We start from the raw sequence: 22,352 nt of genomic DNA, 5'->3' as shown, positions 1-22,352 counted from the left end.
CGCGCAATACGGCCGCTGCGTGTGCGCAGGGCCTAAACATCGACCCGCTTGCGAGCGCTCAGCGCTTGTGAGTGGGTCTGAATGAGGTCCTAAGTCCCAGAGGGTGCACTTAATGCAGATTTTTCCTCGCAGCTCCTGAGGCTGCAAGGAAAAGAGGAAACACCCACGTTAAGTGCACCCTCTGGGCCTTAACGCACGGGGATGCCAGGGCCGAATTGAAAAGGTCTTAGTTGACAAATAGCTGACAGGTAAACCCCATAGCTAATTGAATCTCCTCTTAATGTCCTTTCTAAATTCTTGAACTGCCCGGTAATTACCCATAATTATAAACTGTACTTATGAATTGTGACAGAAATCATTTTCCAGTAACAATATGAAATAACAACGGTAACTGATTTTGAGGGACAGAAACATGTAAAATATGCAATAAATAAAAAGGCCACAAAATGCAATCTTACAGTACAATATAAAAGGGTGTATGCTGATGGTCCATTATATGGATTAATCAGAATAGCTGTTCTAAAGTATACATAATTGTGTTATGCTATTCCAAGCTTGAAGACCTCAAGCTAAATACTGTATATGTTGATATATGTATATACAATAACAACTCTTGTAATGCTGACAAAATACATATAATAGTTTTAATAGAGCATTCAGATGGAAAATAAATAAACACCAGAAAACGTGTTACCACACTGTACTATAATTCTGCCCTGTAATTGTCTACAGGAAGGCACTATCTTAGCATTTTAAGATTGTTTCTCTGTACAAAATGAACTTTGCAGAGTATGTTTCCTCACTGTGTGTGCTTACCAAAATATGTCCACTTCTAGACGTGTAGCCTAATGCCTGTGCACAGCAGTGTTTGCATATTGGTTAGCATTACTGCATTACAGCAGTAAGGTCTTGGGTTTAATTCCCACCATGGTCCTATCTGTGTGGAGTTCGTATTTCTCCTCATGTTTGCATGGGTTTACTCCGGGTGCTCCGGCTTCCTCCCACACTCCAAAAACACAATGGTAAATTCATTGACCTTTGACAAAAATTAACCCCCGTGTGTGCACATGTGGTAAGGAACATAAATTGTAAGCTCCACTCGGACAGAGACTGACATGAATGACTAAGAATTCTCTGTAAAGTGCTGTGGAATATGTGTGCACTATTTAAATAACTGTTAACAACAATAATGCTTGAAAAGGTGAAACAGGGACGGGTAAGTGTAAGTTAAGTGTACATGGAAATACATGCAAGTGTAGCATGTGCCCCGGTTATGCAACTCAATGAGACTTGGATGCATCCCCAGATGTGCATCTTAGGGAGTGTAACTGTTGTAGGTACTGGAGGTCTGGTGTAAAGTTACATGACTATCATGATGCAGCACTACCGTCCTAGCCTCTTCTAATTAGACCCCTCCAGCTGATAATATCTTATTCCTTAACATTGTGGCAATAAGTTGCAGCGGCCTATTTGAATTACTTTACCTACAATATTTGTCCGTACATTCTACTACTCCAGGTAAGAAATTCCCATTTGATTTTTGAGTGTCAGGAACTCCGTTTCCAGGTCTCGACGCAGAGCCCAGCCAGCAGGGTTACTTACCTTCAGTCTCCGCTTTGTGGTCCTGGGCAGTTGCCGGTCATCTTCTCAGCAATGCTCCAGCCGAAGGGCACAGGTTCTCCTCTCCACACTTATGGGCGTCCCTCGGGCAGTGTGAGATCATCCTCCAGGGTTGCCAGCGGAGTCTCCAGTATATGGGCGCGGCCATCTTGTTCTAGCCAGTGATTGCTAGTTCACTAGTCAGCTGGAAGCCAATCAGCTACAGGCACTGCATATATAAACTCTTCCTGGATGATCATTCAGTGCCTGTACAATGTCTTCTCAAGTCTTAGTATTTGGCTCCTGATATCATCTAGTCTTTGACTTCCTGTATATCACAGTGTTCTGCTCTTTGTCCAAAGATGTTACTTTAGGTACAACCTGAAGCACCTTCAATGCTACTCAGGGTACAAACCTGAAAGCACCTAAAGATACGCCCCTATGCATTCCATCCATATCACCATGACGCATCACAGTGTACTACATCTGGAGTACGACACACCGTTGTGTGCTCAAGACCCACATTCATCGCAAGCCAAAGTCTTCACAGTCTAGCTGGATATACCTCCATACCCTTGACCTAGGATTCCCGTCTCGTCTTACTGGGTGAACCCCGGTGACTCGCACTCAGGATTCCTGCATCCATTGATTGTGGATATTCAGCATTATCTGACTAGTCTTGTTGTGGAGTTCATGCACTTATACCAGTCGTCTCATTCCTACTACGCTGCTACATTCTCGCCACAGATTTCTCAAGATTCATGTTCTTAACATTCTGGACTTTTAGTACTGATTCTACCAATCATCCCCAACACCCCTCTGTTGTTAAATAAAACCTCAAATTCATTCAAAAAACCACTAAGATTCAAGTCTTATCTCTCCTATGAGGAAAAGCTATCTTAAACCTCCTCAGTTCTTGCTACTGCAGTCTCAGCCCGCAGAGTCTGATTCATCACAGGAGGCCAACTTTCCACGAGTCGTGACAAAGCGATTTAAGGATGTGGGATGTTCTTATTTCATTACATTTTATATGGAAAATGTGGCTCTCCCATTATTACTAACACTGTGACTTTCCCATCATTACTAACACTGTGACTTTCCCATCATTACTAACACTGTGACTTTCCCATCATTACTAACACTGTGACTTTCCCATCATTACTAACACTGTGACTTTCCCATCATTACTAACACTGTGACTTTCCCATCATTACTAACACTGTGACTTTCCCATCATTACTAACACTGTGACTTTCCCATCATTACTAACGCTGTGACTTTCCCATCATTACTAACGCTGTGACTTTCCCATCATTACTAACGCTGTGACTTTCCCATCATTACTAACGCTGTGACTTTCCCATCATTACTAACGCTGTGACTTTCCCATCATTACTAACGCTGTGACTTTCCCATCATTACTAACACTGTGACTTTCCCATCATTACTAACACTGTGACTTTCCCATCATTACTAACACTGTGACTTTCCCATCATTACTAACACTGTGACTTTCCCATCATTACTAACACTGTGACTTTCCCATCATTACTAACACTGTGACTTTCCCATCATTACTAACACTGTGACTTTCCCATCATTACTAACACTGTGACTTTCCCATCATTACTAACGCTGTGACTTTCCCATCATTACTAACGCTGTGACTTTCCCATCATTACTAACGCTGTGACTTTCCCATCATTACTAACGCTGTGACTTTCCCATCATTACTAACGCTGTGACTTTCCCATCATTACTAACACTGTGACTTTCCCATCATTACTAACACTGTGACTTTCCCATCATTACTAACACTGTGACTTTCCCATCATTACTAACACTGTGACTTTCCCATCATTACTAACACTGTGACTTTCCCATCATTACTAACGCTGTGACTTTCCCATCATTACTAACGCTGTGACTTTCCCATCATTACTAACGCTGTGACTTTCCCATCATTACTAACGCTGTGACTTTCCCATCATTACTAACGCTGTGACTTTCCCATCATTACTAACGCTGTGAGTTTCCCATCATTACTAACGCTGTGAGTTTCCCATCATTACTAACGCTGTTACTTTCCCATCATTACTAACGCTGTGACTTTCCCATCATTACTAACACTGTGACTTTCCCATCATCAGGGCCGCAACTAGGGGGGGGCTAGAGGTGCACATGCACCGGGTGCCGGAATGCAAGGGGTGAAAAAGGGCTGACTCACGGTGGCTTGGGGCTGAAGATTCAGAAAACGGACATTCAAAAATGGCCGCCGCCAAGGTGGAGACAGATGCTAGAGGTCCTTACTGGACCTCTAGTGTCTGTCTCCTCCTCGGAGGCGGCAATTTTTAGATGGCCATTTTCAGCAGATTCCATGTGGACTAGCGCAAGTGCCGGGAGAAGATGCTGAAAGCTGCATCTTCTCCCGTGAAACCCCCTGGCTACGAGCATAAGCCCCATAGCAACGAGCATAAACCCCCTGGCAATGAGCAGAAACCCCCTGGCAACAAGCATGAAACTATACCTCCCAACATGACCCTCTCCAGGAGGGACACAATGCTCTGGTCCTGGACTTACCCTGGTAAGAGGCGGGGCTGCAGCACAGTTCAAAATTCAAATAGGGGAGCCACACCAACTGTCATTTCAAACGCTGCCAAACATCACTGGCTGGGCTCACTGGCAGTTGGTGTGACTCCCCTATTTGAATTTTGGACTGTACTGCAGCCCCACCTCTGGAGCCACCACCAATCATAAATTACCAGGGAAGTCCAGGACCAGAGCATTGTGTCCTTCCTGGAAAGGGTCATGTTGGGAGGTATGTGAAATCCATGGCAACGAGCATAAACCCCATGGCAATGAGCATGTAACCCCCGGCAATGAGCATAAACCCCATAGCAACGAGCATGAAACCTCCTGGCAATGAGCATGAAAGCCCAGGCAAGGAGCATGAAACCCCCTGGCAAGGAGAATGAAAGCCTAGGCAAGGAGATTGAAAGCCCCCGGCAACGAGCACGTAACCCCTGGCAACGAGCATGAAACCCAATAGCAACGAGCATGAAACCCCCTGGCAACGAGCATGAAACCCCCTGGCAAGGAGTATGAAAGCCCAGGCAACGAGCATGAAGCCCCCTGGCAATGAGCATGTAACCCCTGGCAATGAGCATAAACCCCATGGCAACGAGCATGTAACCACTGGCAAAGAGCAAAACCCCATAGCAATGAGCATGAAACTCCCCTGGCAACGAACATGAAACCCCCTGGCAATGAGCATGGAACCCCTGGTAATGAGCATAAAATCCCTGACAACGAGCAGGTAATTTTAAAGTAATTAGAAGCCTTACTGGGGGGCATAAAATGGTGTCAGGCAAATATGTAAGTGGCACTTTGGTAATAGGCATTACAGTGTGTGGCATAATGTGTAATGGGCATTATGGTGTGTGGAATTATGTAAGTCGCTATACCATGGACATTTGACTAGTGCACTGCCTTATGGAGGAGCAAGGACAAAATCTAGGTACAGGGAGGGGGCGCAAAATTGCTGTCTTGCACCGGGTGACAGATATCCTAGTTTCGGCCCTGCCATCATCACTAACACTGTGACTTTCCCATTATTACGAACACTGTGACTTTCCCATTATTACTAACACTGTGACTTTCCCATCATTACTAACACTGTGACTTTCCCATCATTACTAACACTGTGACTTTCCCATTATTAACAACACACTGGTTTTCCCATTACTGCTAACACTGTTGAGACACTACTTTCACTTCATTACATTGCATACAAAGAGGGTAACGCAACTTCAAGCTGCATCTCTGTACTACAGTATTATGGTGCAATACCCATTTGTATGCCTGACACAGAAATACCATATTGTTTTTGAGTTTCAAGTATCTTGAAAATACATGTATCCCATTTGTATTTTATGATTGAATAAATATCTAAGGTAAATTACAAGAAAATGCTACTTAACTGCTTCTGGTGTAGTAATAATTAAGGCACACAGAGAAAGAAAACTAATTATGTAACTATACTGGATTGAGCAGGGGTGGGCAATAAGCGGACCCCCAGCTGTTACCTTTGCCCTAGTGCAGGGGTGGGCAATAACTTGCTTTCCAGCTATTGTTGAACTACAAATCCCAGCTTGCCTCGCAACAGTTTAAGCATGGTTGAATATAAAAACTGTGGCAGGGCATGCTGGGATGTGTAGTTCTACAACAGCTGGTGGGCTGCTTATTGCCCACCCCTACCCTAGAGGATAAAGTACATGGTGACTTATCCCTCCCTGAGTTTAAAAACCTTGTCATTATTTTTTTTTTAATTCTTCATATATTGTGATATTATAAAACCATTTTTCTAAACTGTTCTGCACTAAATGTGTTTATTTTATGTGGCATATTTGAAAACAAATATTTTAATGTGTATGTTACATATATGTATATATATACTGCACTTTACCTTTTCCATAGTTGCAGTGGAAAGTCCAAATAAGAGTGAACAGGATATTTTACTTTACTTATTTAAATATGAACATTCACATTGTTTTAATTGTCCTATAAATGTAGAGGCAGATGATTTGAATATTACAGAACATAGATAGCGAACACACCTACACTGCAAATCACCAGCAGGTGTGATATATACATGGCAGGCTGGCAGGGAAAACAAAATAATGGGGGGCTCAAATATCTGAGACTATATTTACAAAGTGTCAGCTTAAAATTTAAAGTGGCACACACATTAAGTGTATAGCCCTGTGTGCTTTACCCCTTAATTTGAGTGCCTCTTTAAATTTTCTTATGAAACCCACTGACAAGCTTATGAAAGCTGCAGATTTGTAAATATAGCCCGTGATCTTCTGTTCATAAGGGTGGGATTCTGAACGCTGGCATCACGAAAGCCGGGATATACACTACATCCTGTTCATAATCCTTAAAGGAACATTGACGAACATCTACTGCATTTGTGTAGCAGTTCTACAAACTATTTGATTTCAGTCTGGAGCAGTTAATACAATAAAAGTGACAAAATAACTACACTGCAACATAGTCATTTCACAGTATCTGAGTTGGGAGGATAATATAACATTTTAGAAACCTAAAATACAATAAAAAATCCTGATGTCAAGAATAAGTTAGCATGCTCTCAACTAATACAAGACCAGAAGAATTAGTAGATATATGGTTACAAATCGGTATGAAAGAATTATGGGTAAAAACATGGAAATGAGCACTTGCTAATTGATGTACTTTGAAAAGTGATAACATGCAACAGGTATATATAAGTATATAAGATTTATATATAAGTATATACGATTCTTAATTCTAAGCAATCAAAGAGCAAATAAATAAATATCTTCCAGAAGCAAGTTTTGGGTAGACATTTTTTCTGCCCCCTTAAAGAATGTAACTGATTGAGGGGTCTATTTACTAAGCAGTGTTAGGAGACAGTGTGAAAAGTGATAAGGTGCCAGCCAATCGGCTCCTAACTGCCATCTCACAGGCTGTGTTTGAAAAATGACAGTTGGGAGCTGATTGGCTGGCACCTTATCACTTTTCACTCTGTCTCCTAACACTGCTTAGTAAATCGACCCCTAAAATACATGTAGACATATTATGTAATGTTTTCTAATAGCTGAGCTTTCAACAGTCAGCTCAATCTGGGTTTGCTGTATTTACAGTATTCAGTATTATCTTCATTTGTATTATTTTACTTGAACATTTAGCACACAATACTGTTGTATGCCTACTGCATGTTAACAATGTATTTTTTGCGTTATTTCAATATTTTTTACTACTATACAGTACCTTGCACACTATATGAGTATTATGCTGTTCTCGACAGAAGTGTACAATGAAGAAATTTTTTTTTTATTGGACAGTCGGATATATAAAGTTTGTTTTAGTAGACTTAAAAAAAGGTTTATTTAACAACATTTATAAAACTATTGCGTGTAGAATATGCTGGGAGGCATGTTATTTTACAAGCTATAAACAATTTTTGGTTATATGCTTAAATTTTACACACATACTTTTATACTTATAATATAAAATAATTATAATGTTAATTCTTTAATTTGTTAATATGCAGGTGCAAAATATATGGAGTCGACCACAGTCTATGCATAACGATAAGACATAACATGCTGAAGAATGCCAGAACTGTCTTCATAGTCTGATGACATAACTAATGTTATGATATTCTGATGCAACTTATAATGTACAGGTTGAGTCTCCCATATCCAAAATGCTTGGGACCAGGGGTATTTTGGATAACGGAATATTCCGTATTTTGGAATAATTGCATATCATAATGAAATATCTTGAGAATGGGACCCCAATATACACACAGAATGTATATATGTGTTATATGCACCTTATACACATAGCCTGCAGCTCATTTTATACAATATTTTCAATAATTTTGTGGCTCAAGCAAAGTTTGTGTACATACATGAAATAAATTTATGTTTCATTTACACCCTATACACACAGCCTGAAGGTAATTTTATACCATATTTTTAATAATTTGTGCCTTAGACAAAGTTTGTGTACATTGAACCATCAAAAATCAAAGGTTTTATTATCTCAGTCATGCCAAAATTATTCCGTAATTCGGAATATTCCGTATTTCGGAATATTTGGATATGGGAGACTCATCCGGTATCATGTTTTCACCCTTTTTTTTCTTTGGAAAACTATGTCTATCTAATGTCATTGTGATATCTTCCCATTGGTCAAAATCCTATACAGTGAAGTAAAAGTGTAATTTGTACATAAACAAAATTGTATGAAATTCACAAAAAAAGAACATACAGTCAGGTGCATAAATATTGGAACATTGACAGAATTTACATATTTTGGCCTCTATTCACCACCACAATGGCTTTGAAATGAAACAAAAAAGATGTGCTTTAACTGCAGACTTTCAGATTTAATTTGAGGGTAATTACATCCAAATCAGGTGAACAGTGTAGGAATTACAACGGTTTCTATATGTGTCTCCCACTTTTTAAGGGGCCAAAAGTAATGGGACTATCAACTCAAAAGCTATTTCATGGACAGGTGTGGGCTATTCCCTTGTAATTTCATTATCAGTTAAGCAGGTAAAAGGTCTGGAGTTGATTCTAGGTGTGACATTTGCATTTGAAATCAGTTGCTGCCGACTCTCAATATGAGATCCAAAGAGCTGTCACTATCAGTGAAGCAAGCCATCATTAGGCTGAAAAATCAAAACAACCCCATCAGAGAGATAGCAAAAACATTAGGTGTGGCCAAATCAACTGTTTGGAACATTCTTAAAAAGAAAGAACGCATCTGAGAGCTCAGCAAACACCAAAAGACCCGGAAGACCACAGAAAACAACTGTGGTGGATGACAGAAGAATTATTTCCCCGGTGAAGAAAAACCCCTTCACAACAGTTGGCCAAATCAAGAACACTCTCCAGGAGGTAGGTGTATATGATTGTCAAAGTCAACAGTCAAGAGAAGACTTCACAAGAGTGAATTAGAGGGTTCACCACAAGATGTAAACCATTGGTGAGCCTCAAAAACAGGAAGACCACATTAGAGTTTGCCAAACAACATCTAAAAAAGCCATTACAGTTCTGGAACAACATCCTATGGACAGATGAGACAAAGATCAACTTGTGCCAGAGTGATGGGAAGAGGAGAGTATGGAGAAGGAAAGGAACTGCTCATGATCCAAAACATACAACCTCATCAGTGAAGCATGGTGGTGGTAGTGTCATGGCGTGGGCATGTATGGCTGCCAATGGAACTGGTTCCCTTGTATTTATTGATGATGTGACTGCTGACAAAAGCAGCAGAATTAATTCTGAAGTGTTTCGGGCAATATTATATGCTCATATTCAGTCAAATGCTTCAGAACTCATTGGACGGCGCTTCACAGTGCAGATGGACAATGACCCGAAGCATACTGCAAAAGCAACCAAAGAGTTTTTTAAGGCTAAAAAGTGGAATGTTATGCAATGGCCAAGTCAATCCCCTGACCTGAATCCAATTGAGCATGCATTTCACTTGATGAAGACAAAACTGAAGGGAAAATGCCCCAAGAACAAGCAGGAACTGAAGATATTTGCAGTAGAGGCCTGGCAGAGCATCACCAGGGATGAAACCCAGCGTCTGGTGATGTCTATGCGTTCCAGACTTCAGGCTGTAATTGCCTGCAAAGGATTTGCAACAAAGTATTAAAAAGTGAAAGTTAGATTTAGGAATGTTTAGTCTGTCCCATTACTTTTGGCCCCTTAAAAAGTGGGAGGCACATATAGAAACCGTTGTAATTCCTACACCGTTCACCTGATTTGGATGTAATTACCCTCAAATTAAATCTGAAAGTCTGCAGTTAAAGCACATCTTGTTTGTTTCATTTCAAAGCCATTGTGGTGGTGAATAGAGACCAAAATATGAAAATTCTGTCAGTGTCCCAATATTTATGCACCTGACTGTATATTTCTAATCATACTTGCTATTTTTGTTCTACTTGTTTGTTATTTGCTGTTTTTTCCATCACTATTAAAATATCTATATTTTAAAGCCATGCTAATTTTGATAATGATCTCAAAACCCAATATCTGATATTACATTATTATATTTTTTTTTACAATGATAAAATGTATTGGGATTTCTTATTTTCAATAATACTTTTATTGCATATTTCTATCTACTGTATTTTATGAGAACTAGTAAAAGTGATGTAACCATAAAGTTTTCCAGCTTGATAGAATTTGTTGTATTTTAAACATTTGTGCAATATTTGTAGAAATATGATAGTCTTTCCTTGGCTTTGTAAATGTCTCAAAGTCATATATATGGGAAGTAAATATTCAGTTAACTTGGTTTAGTAAGATTAACCAAAGGATAATCATAAACAGGCACAGGCTGACCACCTCTTCCTCCCACCTTCCTCTATTCCAGGGGTTCTCAAACTCTGTCCTCACGTTTTCCAGGTCACCCAGCAGGTGCACAGGTGTATTCATTACTCACTGACACATTTTAAAAGATCCACTGGTGAAGCTAATTATTTCACTTGTGATTCTGTGCGTAGACCTGGAAAACATGCACCGTGTGGGGTCCTGAGGACCGAGTTTGAGAACCTGTGCTCTATTCCTACCTACCTGCCTGCCTGATACAGAAAGACATTTCTCCCATCCACCGCTTCAATACCATAATTTATCCTGACTGATCAGTCCCATAATATTGGTAACCATTGCTCCACACAGTTCTCCATGCTCTGGGTTTTGATAGCAGCAACTCAAGCGCAGGATGTTATAACCTTTTAAGAAAATATCTCCTTAAATGACACTGACAGACCTGCAGAAGTTGGAGTTACAGTAGATGGAGGGGAACAGCAGTTGACAATAACCAACCCTGAGACAAGTTAGAGTAAATTAGTAATAATGCTGTACAGAAGGTTGGATAGGAGCTGGGAAAATGGAAAGATCGGTCTCTGCTGACTGGAGACTAGTATTGTACAAATATAATTTACAGGAAAATTGATGGACATTATTAATTGATATGTATAATAAGAATCTAATTTTTAGGAGAGCATTATTTAAAACAAGGTCCCTCATATTCAGTGATTTAATTTGCAATTGTATACAAGCTCATATGTGAAGTGTAGAAGGACTATGCTTCCTAATTGGTTACAATTGAGGGCAATGACCAATGTCCAGGGACTATTTTATCTCCAAATCAATTGTTACACAAAACTTAATATCCAACACAATGGAAATACTTTTTATCCAATCAATATAGCACTGCACTGAGGAAGAGGTGTAATGTGCGGACTATTAACTTAAAGACAGCACATTACACGTCCTCCTCCTCCTCAGTGCAGCACAGTGGTTGTGTAGCCAATCGCTATAATGCACTGCCCCTCACTGTCCGCATCTGTTGCTCCACTGGTGAATCTAAAGTGTTTGGGGGAGGGGGGGGGAAGCTGCCCCCTGTTCTGGCACCTATGGGTACACAAAATATACGTGCAGATTAGTGAAAAGTACCAAGATTGCACAATATATCGTATAGAGTGTACCCAGCTTATGTGTCATTTTCAAATATAGGTTCTGCCTTGCTGAAAGAGGCTAGACATGTGACCACCATTTATTGACCGCTCTCTCCACTGGAACAATTTAATTTCTGTAACTGTCCCAAAAGTAAGTATGATAATGCTGCATCAGGCCTCTGAAGGAAAAAGACGCCATCAGCCAGCATATCAGATCCGATGTTTGTATCCGAAGATGCAGGATTGGATCAACATCACAACCATTGATCGCAATGTTGTCAGCATTGGCCATCTGAGTAAGCCTAAGGCTACATAGATTGGCCGCCTCAACCGTGCTGCAATGGTCAGTAGATCTGCGTTGGTAGACTCAGACAGTGGCCTTGGCACTCCCAGAAAATGGCAACGAAATGCCCCCATTTTCTGGAACGCTGCCCTGTGCCGCCCCCAAATGTCTGCAGGCTTAGGTGGCACTCCAAGCGATCTCTCAGGACCCGTTCTGCACATGCGCAGTCCTCCCGCCATTAGAGATGTACGCCACCCATGGGGTTTGCGTGCATCTCTGAATCAGGCCCTGAGTGTGATTGTAAGGATAAGACGTTGAAATGTTGCTTATATTTAGAGATTGTATTAGGACACTAAAAATAGTACATTAGGAGAACAAGTCCCTTACCTTAAACCATCACTTTCCATCAATCTGCTGGAACATCTAATAGACATTTCTGCATCACTTAGCCTGCAGGGCAAAAAACTGTTAGTGGTCCATGTTAATGCAGGACCATCTACATCTTTAACATAAGAAGTTGCTATGGGAAGGAATGCACTGCAGCTAACCATGATGGTGCCGTAGTTGTATCCGTCTACAGCAGGGATGGGGAACCTCCTGTGCGGGGTCCGTATAAGGCCCGCAGAATCATTTGGTCTGGTCCTCTGACCTTTTTTATGCTAGCCTCATTTGGCTAGCAGGGTGCCTAGAATGGCACCCTGCAGCCAGAATCTATGCAGTAGTGTCGGCTGGAGTGTCCTTAGGACTCTTAAAATGGACCCACTGCTGCCCTTACACCTCCCCAGAGCATCCTCAGGATGCTTCGGTCATTGCTTTAATCACCAGCGATTGTGACTCCGCCCCCGTGTGACATCACATGGACAGAGCTTTACCTGCACCAGGCCCACGAGTAATGTAATATATATCAAAATGGCCCTCGACAGAAATAAGGTTCCCCACCCCTGTTCTACAGGATAATCATAGTTGTGACAGTTTCCTCTCCTGAAGCGTTTTATTGAAAACTACTGTATGATGTTTTGCGTGGGCCAGTGAGACCCAACAAACAGCGACATAGGTTCTATGTATAATGACTATGCACTGCTGAGTTGTCTACATCTGGCACAGAAAGGAAATTTGCAAGCCTCTTAGTGCTGGCCCTTATCTCTAAAAACAAGGGGACCTCCCTTGCCAGCAATCCCCTGCTTCTTAGGCAGTTCAATCCCATTTTCCTCTGCAAGATCAAATGATTCTATATAACACATTATCAAATACTTCTCTGTGAGACCATAAGCTTCAGTAAATTGTTACAGTACAGCAGTGATTTTCAACCTTTTTCAGCTCGTGGCACATCGAACAAGATTTTTAAATTTCTAAGGCGCATCATCAGTCCCTCATGGGAAAAAACACTCACAAATTGCCCCCCACAGGAAAAAGAACAGACATTGGCCCCCACAGAAAAACAAACACACGCATTGCCCCCCACAGAATAAAATAAAACACAATGGCCCCCACAGAACAAAAACAAACACACACACCCTGCCACTCACAGAAAAAAAATAAAACACAACAATGGTCCCACAGAAAAAAATATAAAACAAAATGATCCACACAGAAAGAAAACAAACACACACATTGGCCCCCACAGAAAAAAACAATCACGATTCACATTGGCTGGTCCCCACAGAAAAAAAAACAAAAAAAATCACATTGGCCTCCACAGAAAAAATAAAATAACCAGCTGAGAAGGTTCACTGATGTCCTTGTCCTGTCCCTCATTTGCTGGGGTTGCCTAGTCACACTCAGTGACTGAGCACACAGGGCCTGATTCAGAGCCGGACGCTATTTGCGCTAGCTCGTTCAGAAAAAGGGGCCGGATATTTAAATTGAGTGCTCGCTCTTTGCGGTCTGTTGACGCCTCTGTCTGAGCGAGCGAACGAAACATGCGCTCGCTATTTTGTAAAGACGCCCCCTGGCCGCTCGCATCCTACGTCATCTCCGCTATTTATTAGATTAATCGAGTACATCGAAAGGCGTCTGAACTGCTCGCAGTGCTTGTGGTAGGATTTTCCTACCGCAATCATGCGAACAGTTCAGGCTAAGAGACAACCAAGTGACGTGGCCGAAGACTCTGCTTTGTTAATTATGTACACCCTTAACACGCCAGTTTTGACCGTTTGGCACGCCTGCGTTCAGATCACCACTCCCTTTCTTCAAGCACCTTCCCCTGTTACCACCCACAAACGCCTCATCCTGTCACTCAAATTAGCAGGCACTCGCTATTTTGCGAGCGCTCGATTTCCGACCGCACTGACTGGTTGGCGCATGCGCATTACGACCCATACGCATGCGCAGTTGTGCGAACATCGCTCTGAGCGAACGAGCGGCCGCTTACGAGCAGCTCTGTATCAGGCCCACAGTGCAGAGTTGGGAGCAGTGTGCAGGCAGGCCATAAAGAGCCCAGCCAGCACTGCATAGGCCTGCACTGCCGTGCGGCACACTTGACAACCACTCGCGGCACACTAGTGTGCCATGGCACAGTGGTTGAAAAACGCTGCAGTACAGTATGTAGCAATGGATACTTTTCAATGGTACCATGTGTCCGGTAAAACTGCATGTATTTCACTACATGCTGGTCTGGAGAACCGTATGCCACGCTCATTATTGTGAATGAAGGGAAGATGTGATAATCTATTACTGATGCTCATCCACTAACCAGTTGTTATCATACAGTACTTGGTCTATGCTCTGTGGACTACTGTCCTCCTCAAAAGAACAGTGACTTTGAAAATATATCAACATACAAATAAAGTTTAAACAATTATTTAATTTAACACTGTCAGATTTATTCAAGGCAATTGTGGGTGACAAAATGAATGTACATTTAGTGTACAGAAATCGCCAATAAATAGAACAATATATTTTTTTTAAAACAAATCATACAATTACCCAGGATTTGCCTTGATAAATATGATCCTTAAAGCTTTCTTATAGTACTAGGCCTAGCATTGATGGTAGAACTGGGTTGTCAAACTAGAGTATATCACTTATATAGTAGGTTCAGGACAAGTTTTACATACAACACAATGGAATTCACAGTCTGAAGAATAAAACATTTGCTAGCAACTGAAAATGTTATCATTTCATATTGTAAAAATTGGAAAAAGTAGAATTAAGGAAATTACTGACTAACTGAATAGATTTTTGTTGCAAACTTTTCAGAATACGCAGATCTTGTTAACATACAGTATTACAGAGACCTAAGTGATCTTGAAATATTGCATATAAAATCTATTAAATTATTCAGAAAAGGGAATTTGTTTTATCCAGCTTTTGTCAATAGTTAACATTGTCCTTCACTTTACTGTCAACATGAAGAAAAAGAAATCAACTCTTGTGAATGTGTTTATAAACCAATTATGAAGAATATTAATGTCAAATCTGAATGAAAGTGGTTTTTTAAAAAAAATAAAAATTCAACTTTTTCTTTATCATCCCCATTTGATGTTATGAAATGCTATTAAAAATATTAGTGAATTAATAATTTATGTATTTGAAGATTTTTATTTATTTTTTGTCACTGAGAACATTGCCTCTGTCAATTCAAGCGTCAGTAGGGTAAGTGTTCCTTTAATGCACTCATTACACTGTTCATAAAAATGCAATATATCAATGAAGGACCATGTACAGGACTAAAATATAAGGACTTACCTAAACCTTCCTGTCTTAATTTCAGGGTTTGCATACTGTACATAAGGGGTTTTACATTTCCCCATATGACTGCTTTGGCATTCCTGCTCACTATATCGTGTCCAAAATAAAAACAATATAGGAATAGCACATTAAAAAACAATGGTGCATTTATTTAAATTATTAAATTTGCATCATATTTTGGCAAATGCTCAGTCACCCTGAGAAACGCACTGTTTGTCCCATTCAGTTCAGTAAATGTCTTGTCTGTAACTGGTGGGCAACATTTTTAGGTGCAAAACAGTTAATTACTGTACAAGAATTGGGTTGTCACAGATCGGCATTGAAGGTCATATTAAGTTAGTGTGTTTTCCATAAAGAAATATTTTAACCAAATTGTTCCATGAAACTATAAAGTGAATGAAAACATACTGAGTTCCCAGTACATATTTCACTGAGCTACTCTATACAGTACATCAAACAGCAATACTATAGGCGACCAGTGACACCCCAGTTATAAGTCCCAGCATGCATCACCAGCTTTATAGCGGTAGCTCCACAACAGCTGAAGAACGACAGACTTTTCCGGCAGTTATATCCAGCTCTTGCACTGATCATAAATAAGCCAGTCTTAAAGTAGCTTCCTGGGCTAATCTTGTGCTTTATGGTATTAAACGATTTGAAGTTTGCTACCAGCGGTTTTTTACACAATCTATAAATTAAAGGAGAATTGGTCCTTGATTCCCAACCAAGTTAATGAGAGCTGATCATTATGATCCAGTTTTGGATGTACTTTAGTTGCAGTGTAATTGATCCACGAAGTACAATAATATAGCACATGAATGTTAAATGCAAAAACTTTTAGACCTGTCAAGAAAGTTAATGAGTAATCGTATAGGTTTGGTTGAGGCAAAGATCACATAAGCTCCAATACTATCTGCTACACTAATTAAGGGGACTTTTAATGCAACTGTTTATCGAAGCTGGTTTTAAAACACTCTCAAGAAAATACATCAGTATGAGAATGTGCTGAACCAATGTAGCAATGTGAATATTATTGGAATGTGTATGGTGTCAGACTATTCCTTGATGTGCTTCATGTCACTTTTGGACAACCCCTTCTTATTGAAACTTAGCCCATCAATGAAGCAACAATACAGCGTTACTGTAGGGCTTCATGTGACAGGGGTCCCCTAAGTGTGACACATATATACATTTATTTAAAGGTACATTGTCTACAGGTAGAAAACTATTTTAAGATAAGCTATATATTCTACCCTTATGTCTAAAATCATGTATTTCCCTTACATCCCTTTACACCTTAAATATTATAAAAAATGTACTCCTACCTTTTTGGGCTGAACTATCTGGTGACTATTAAATAAGGGGCACATCGAGAAATGTCTAGGCCAACATCCTTGCTTACAGGTAACTGTTGAATTAGTGCTTATTCTTTCTTCAGAAACACTTTTCCTGAGTTCATAAACTAGATGAATGCCAATCCTTTGAAAATTATTATTATTTTTTTTTTCCAAGACCAAATCCTCAGAGGTAACAAAATGCTAAAGGTGGACACTGTCAATCAATATGGATCTTCATGACTTGTGGATCAACAATACTTTTCTCAAGCCGATCCAAGCAGAATTGGATTATGTAATGTTCCCAATCGTAAGCAGCTACATTGTAAAGCACAGACAGCAGACCTGTGGCTTATTTACTGATAGGGGCTTGAAGCTCCAGCTGTAATATCACAGGATGCTAAAGGCTACAGCAGAGGGATAACTCATAAGAAAAATATAACTTTGTTGTACAGTTGTCAGTTTATAGTGGTGATCTAATTTAGTCCTAAGGTGCTGGGAGAGGTACAGAGATAACCTGCCTTGGAGGATAAACTAACATTACATGTAACCACCTTGACATACAATTTTTGTGCAAAGATGTAAAAAAAAAAAAAAAACCCACATGCTGCTGGTGGAAATTGCAATAGAAAATCTGAAATGATACATCAGAAAAAATAATTTTGGATTAACATTAGGGAAAGTATAGCCATGGGCAAGCGGTTATTTCTTATAGTGCAGCGAGTATTTGCTACACACGTGCTGCATTCCCCGTTAGTGTTCTTCAATAGTCTGAAAGCCCTGCTGATGCTGAAAGGACTAACATGAAAGCTTAGAGACAGCTTAATAAGCTTTGATTAAAAAAGCAAACAAAAACTATAAAAAAATATTGCAAAATAGATCGCTGTTAATGGACTTCCGCACTCATCCATATGAATGGGAAGGGATTCCTACCTTAATTAATGCTCTGTAAAAGGAAATTGTTACAAATCTAGACTTGCTAAATTATACAGCAGTTCTAAATAGTTGTCTTATAGTCTTGTTGTGACCTGCTCTTCCTGTCCGTCTTTCCACTTGTTGATGAACAGATCACATGCTTCTCCCCATGAGTCAAACACATCCTCCGTTGAGTCTATCAGCTTAGTATTAGAAGAGCAGAGGTCGGAAGCACAGTGTAGGGAGTTGGTACAAACAGGAGAATGATCAACACTTTGTCCACCAATGCTCCCTTGACTCACCTCATTGAGGTTAATTTCACTTGTAGAGCTTACTGGCTCTTGGTCGGTGTGTTTCAAGTCCTGCCACATGCAATGAGGCTGGATGAGTCCATCAGAGATGGTGTATACTGGTTCACTAACTGGTTCTGGCATATGTCCATTCATCTTGGAGAAAAGGAGGCCCAGTCTTTTAAAAGACTCCTTTTTGGAACTTGAAAGCCTCTGGAGCTTGTTCCCATTCCGAATGAAGGAACGCTTGTTAATGCCATTACTTTTAGGGGCATCATCCATTATTTCAGTCCCAGACATTGTCTTAAAGAGGGCTGAGACATTGAAATCCTTTTTCTTGTTGGATATGCTGAAGGAAACACTTTTTGACTTTGCCCGTTCTTCTGTCCCTTCGTCTTTTTGTGACACCTCTGTGCTGCTGGTGGAATAGCTTCTTCTTGGAGGTTTCCTGTTACCCAGAAGATCCAGGACTTCATATCGAAAGCTGGATATATCTTGTTTTAACTCCTATAATGAGAGAACAAAGGTACAGTTTAATAATAAAGAAATATCATGTTCTCTGTGTACATATATCGTGGACAATCAATGACTCAGGAATTTCAATTTGATAGTTTATTTGGGGCACTCTTGAGTAGAACATAAATGAAGCACATACTGTACTAATTCCTAAATGACTGGCTATGTGACCTTGGTTATAACTAATGCCTCCTTGTTTCCATAGAATGGCCACTGAAAATCTATAACTGAAAGTGTTGCTTCTTCTACGACTCTGGGTTCGTCTGCAATTTAAGGATAGAACAAAGCATTTTTTGCTCAAAATACATTTTTTTTTAGGTTATTTATTTATTTATTTTTTATGGGGATTTGAATGGCTTCCTAAACATACCTCAGATTCTATGGATGAAATTACTTTTTTCTATGAAAATGATGGGAGCCCTATCCATGACTAACAATTTAGCTGACTAAATGAATAGATATTGTACACAACCACAATCACATTGAAAATTCTGTGTGAAGACAGTTCCCTCTCCCGTGTTTACTCTTGGCACGTCTGTGAAATGTTATTTAAGCCCAATCCTCCTGAGAACAACACGTACATTGCAATTTGCACGTATTATCTCCCAGTGTTATGAGAAGCGTCTCAAAGTGTTGTAATGAAACAAGTGCAGATGAGTAGTCAAAGTACAAAGGGATTTAGCTTGGTGACTTGGAGAGACAAGAGGGCAAAGTTCAGTTCTAAAAAAAAATTGTATAACATGATTAAAATTAGATTAATTGTAACCCATTCTTTAGTGCATCTGTATTAAAGAGGGATTATCTGATGCCAGACTTAGGTGTGCTATACCTTTTTGAACTGTGTGTATACACTGTACATATGTGTACAAGCTGAAACTTAGTGCAATTTCACGTAGTTGGTCTGTTTACTTGTTTAACATACTGTAATATAACATCATGACAGAGCTGGGACACATGACTGCAGGGCAGCATATGTATTAATAACCATTTTGTTTTTTCTTGGACTTTGGGAAATTTTGCAGTGACTGGGAAATTTATGTGAAATTGAGATAATCGGTAACTTCTAATGTTTTGACTTGTGAGGGTACCTTCCAAAGCCATAGAGTGATAATTAATAAGATCTCCCTCTGAACACATAGTGGGGCAGGAGTCTATACAGTTTATAAGCAGGGAGAGGGGGTACACTTGTGTAAAGCACAAAGGGAGAGATGTTGATGTAATTTACACACAGGTGTAAAACACTCTAGTTGCCTGTAAGGAACAGGCACATGAATGCTGAAGTTCATAGACCAATCTTTACTACTTGGACTATTTGCCAGCTGTCCAGTAGTGAGTGAGCAAGAGTCCTCAAGGCTGGTGAGAGTGTGCTGTGAATGTCTGGGGTCTCCACCTCAGATCTTGCACTGGGGCGCATAGGCATTCAGCGACGCCACAGTTTATATGAACACACTCAAGGCTGGGTTTACTTAATTGAAGCTTCTAGGCACACAATGGGGGAGATGTACTAAGCTCTGACAACTGATAAAGTGGAGAGTGATAAACGAGCAGCCACTCAGCTCACAACTGTCATGTTACAGGTTGTGTTTGAAAAATGACAGTTAGCAGCTGATTGGCTGGTGGTTTATCACTCTCCACCTTATCACTTTTCAGAGCTTAGTACATCTAATGTCTGGTTTCTTTTTCACAGTTCCAGTGTTTCAACACAGAACATTATCGTCCCTATTCAGAAAGCAACATACCATTTATTCCCCTTAGAGTAATTAATCTAATCTGTGTTATTATTCTCATTGTATCAGTAAATATTTAACTGCTGATGAAATAAAAAAAATATGATTACTAATAAGAAATGTGCAGGGAATAAGATTCCTCGCAGACTCCACTGTCCCTAGATAAATATCTACCATACCTTCAGTGATGTGCTGTGAGGTGAGTCAGAGCCCTTCCTGTCATACTTAGTTATACTCCACAGTTTGTACTATAAAATTATAAGAAAAATGTAAACAAATATTATAAATATCTTTTGTGTTATTCTAATCATTTTTATAGTCAAAACTCTGGAGTAAAAAGTGTATGGCAAGTGAGGCACTGCCTCCCCTATCTACCTTTTCTGCACATCACTGATCAAAACACACCAGATTTCCAGCACTATATACTGCTGCACCTTTGTGTAATGCCCACATGAACCCACGGGTTCATATATGTATGTGTAAATCTGGCTCTGATACTAGCCAGTGCCTCCCCAGCCATTTACCTCACCACATGTCAATGCATAATAATGGTAAATCCAACTTTGAGGATGAGCCAGCCTTCCATTGTAACTAAAGTAAAGTAAGAGATGCACAAAGCCACCATTACATTACCATTACATTTTACTTAAACACTTATTATTTATACTGTATATAGCGCTATTTCACATTGGGCACTTTAATCTGCCCTAAGATTTGCGGAATCAAATCCTAAATCAAAGTGATGTGTGCCCAAGGCAAAAACTAGTTCACTTTGCATTAATTAATCCCTATAATAAAATGTATGAAAATGTTATGAACACGCACATTCGTCCCTATAGTGCATATTTATGCTTAATAGCAGAATGTAGAAGCTAATTATATGACACAAATAAAGAGAGGGGAAATAGCAGATTTTGGAGCTGCATGGAACATCCATCAGGAAAGCTTAGGTGAGAAGGCCGGCTGTGAGGAGATAGCGCGGCTTCCTGTGGGACCGGTGAAGCCAAGTGTGACTTGAATGAATCTTTCATATGCTTGACACACACAAGCTAAAAGTGTTCATATAGCTCAGATTCCTGATTAACCACTGACACACTGTTATAATGTCATATGTTTTTTAAAAAAGGACAGATTAATGTGTTTTAAAAAAACCCTCAAAAGGATTGTGCTTATATGTGGATTTTATGTATACAGTAATATACTGTATTCCATATACCTTGACTCAAATTCAATTCAACAAGGCTTCTCTCATTAATAATACATATTTCATAGACACAGGCACTTAACATATCTAAAACACACATATCATATAGCAAGTATGCAAATGTATTATAATAAAAAATTATATATGAAAATAGCTTGAAATAATACAACTTTGGTTGCAATATTCAATTTAGTAGTATTTGTAAACGGTTTCCCATAAAAGTCAGTCTGTCATCTCACTAATCAGTGAGGCTAATTACCGACTCCTGTGCGTTTGAGAGATGGATACAATGTATAAAGTGCTCACTGGCAAGTTGAGATAGTTACTTTGTTTCCTTAATCAGCCTGTATACATGGGTTCAGATCACAAAGTCCTTAATGCGGTGTGTTGACTCGTGCAGGGTTGTGGGTGAAGACAGCAGCACTCCGCTGCTTAGTTTCTTTCCTCCGACTTTAGGAGAGACCACGGTGGGTGTATTCCCAGCGGGCGCTCTGGTTATAATGCACCAATTATCACCGGGTCTTTCCTCCCTTAGGGCTCTATTTACTTCAATCCGTATTGCGAATTCAGGCAATATCACAGGGATTTACTACAAATCCCTTGCAGGGACAGAGCTTGCGATAAAGCTCTGTCCCTGCGATCCCCTCCGCACACTAGTCACGGTATTTTCAGAAAAATACAGTGACAAAGTGCCCGTGCAAGCGCCGACCAGCCGCCACTGAGGATGCTCTGGCAGTGCTGCTATCCATACCGACACTGGTGGC

The 22,352-nt window shown here is 40.0% G+C and overlaps 1 protein-coding gene across 1 annotated transcript in view; it reads right to left on the bottom strand.

The window, feature by feature from the left end:
- Nucleotides 1-17,772: 17,772 nt before the first annotated feature.
- The window catches only part of TRPC5 (transient receptor potential cation channel subfamily C member 5), a 276,431-nt gene continuing 271,851 nt past the window's right edge, over nt 17,773-22,352 (bottom strand). Inside the window, exon 10 of the mRNA XM_088482912.1 lies at nt 17,773-18,648. Coding sequence (XP_088339038.1) covers nt 17,947-18,648 — 702 coding nt within the window. The 3' untranslated portion in view covers nt 17,773-17,946. The remainder of the gene's footprint in view (nt 18,649-22,352) is intronic.

Source organism: Taudactylus pleione, unplaced genomic scaffold (genome assembly GCF_031769625.1).
Source record: "Taudactylus pleione unplaced genomic scaffold, aTauple2 ptg000296l, whole genome shotgun sequence".
Classification (NCBI taxonomy): Eukaryota; Metazoa; Chordata; class Amphibia; order Anura; family Myobatrachidae; genus Taudactylus; species Taudactylus pleione.
The sequence above is the reverse complement of the archived record's forward strand: the minus strand, read 5'-3'. Positions and strand labels throughout refer to the sequence as shown.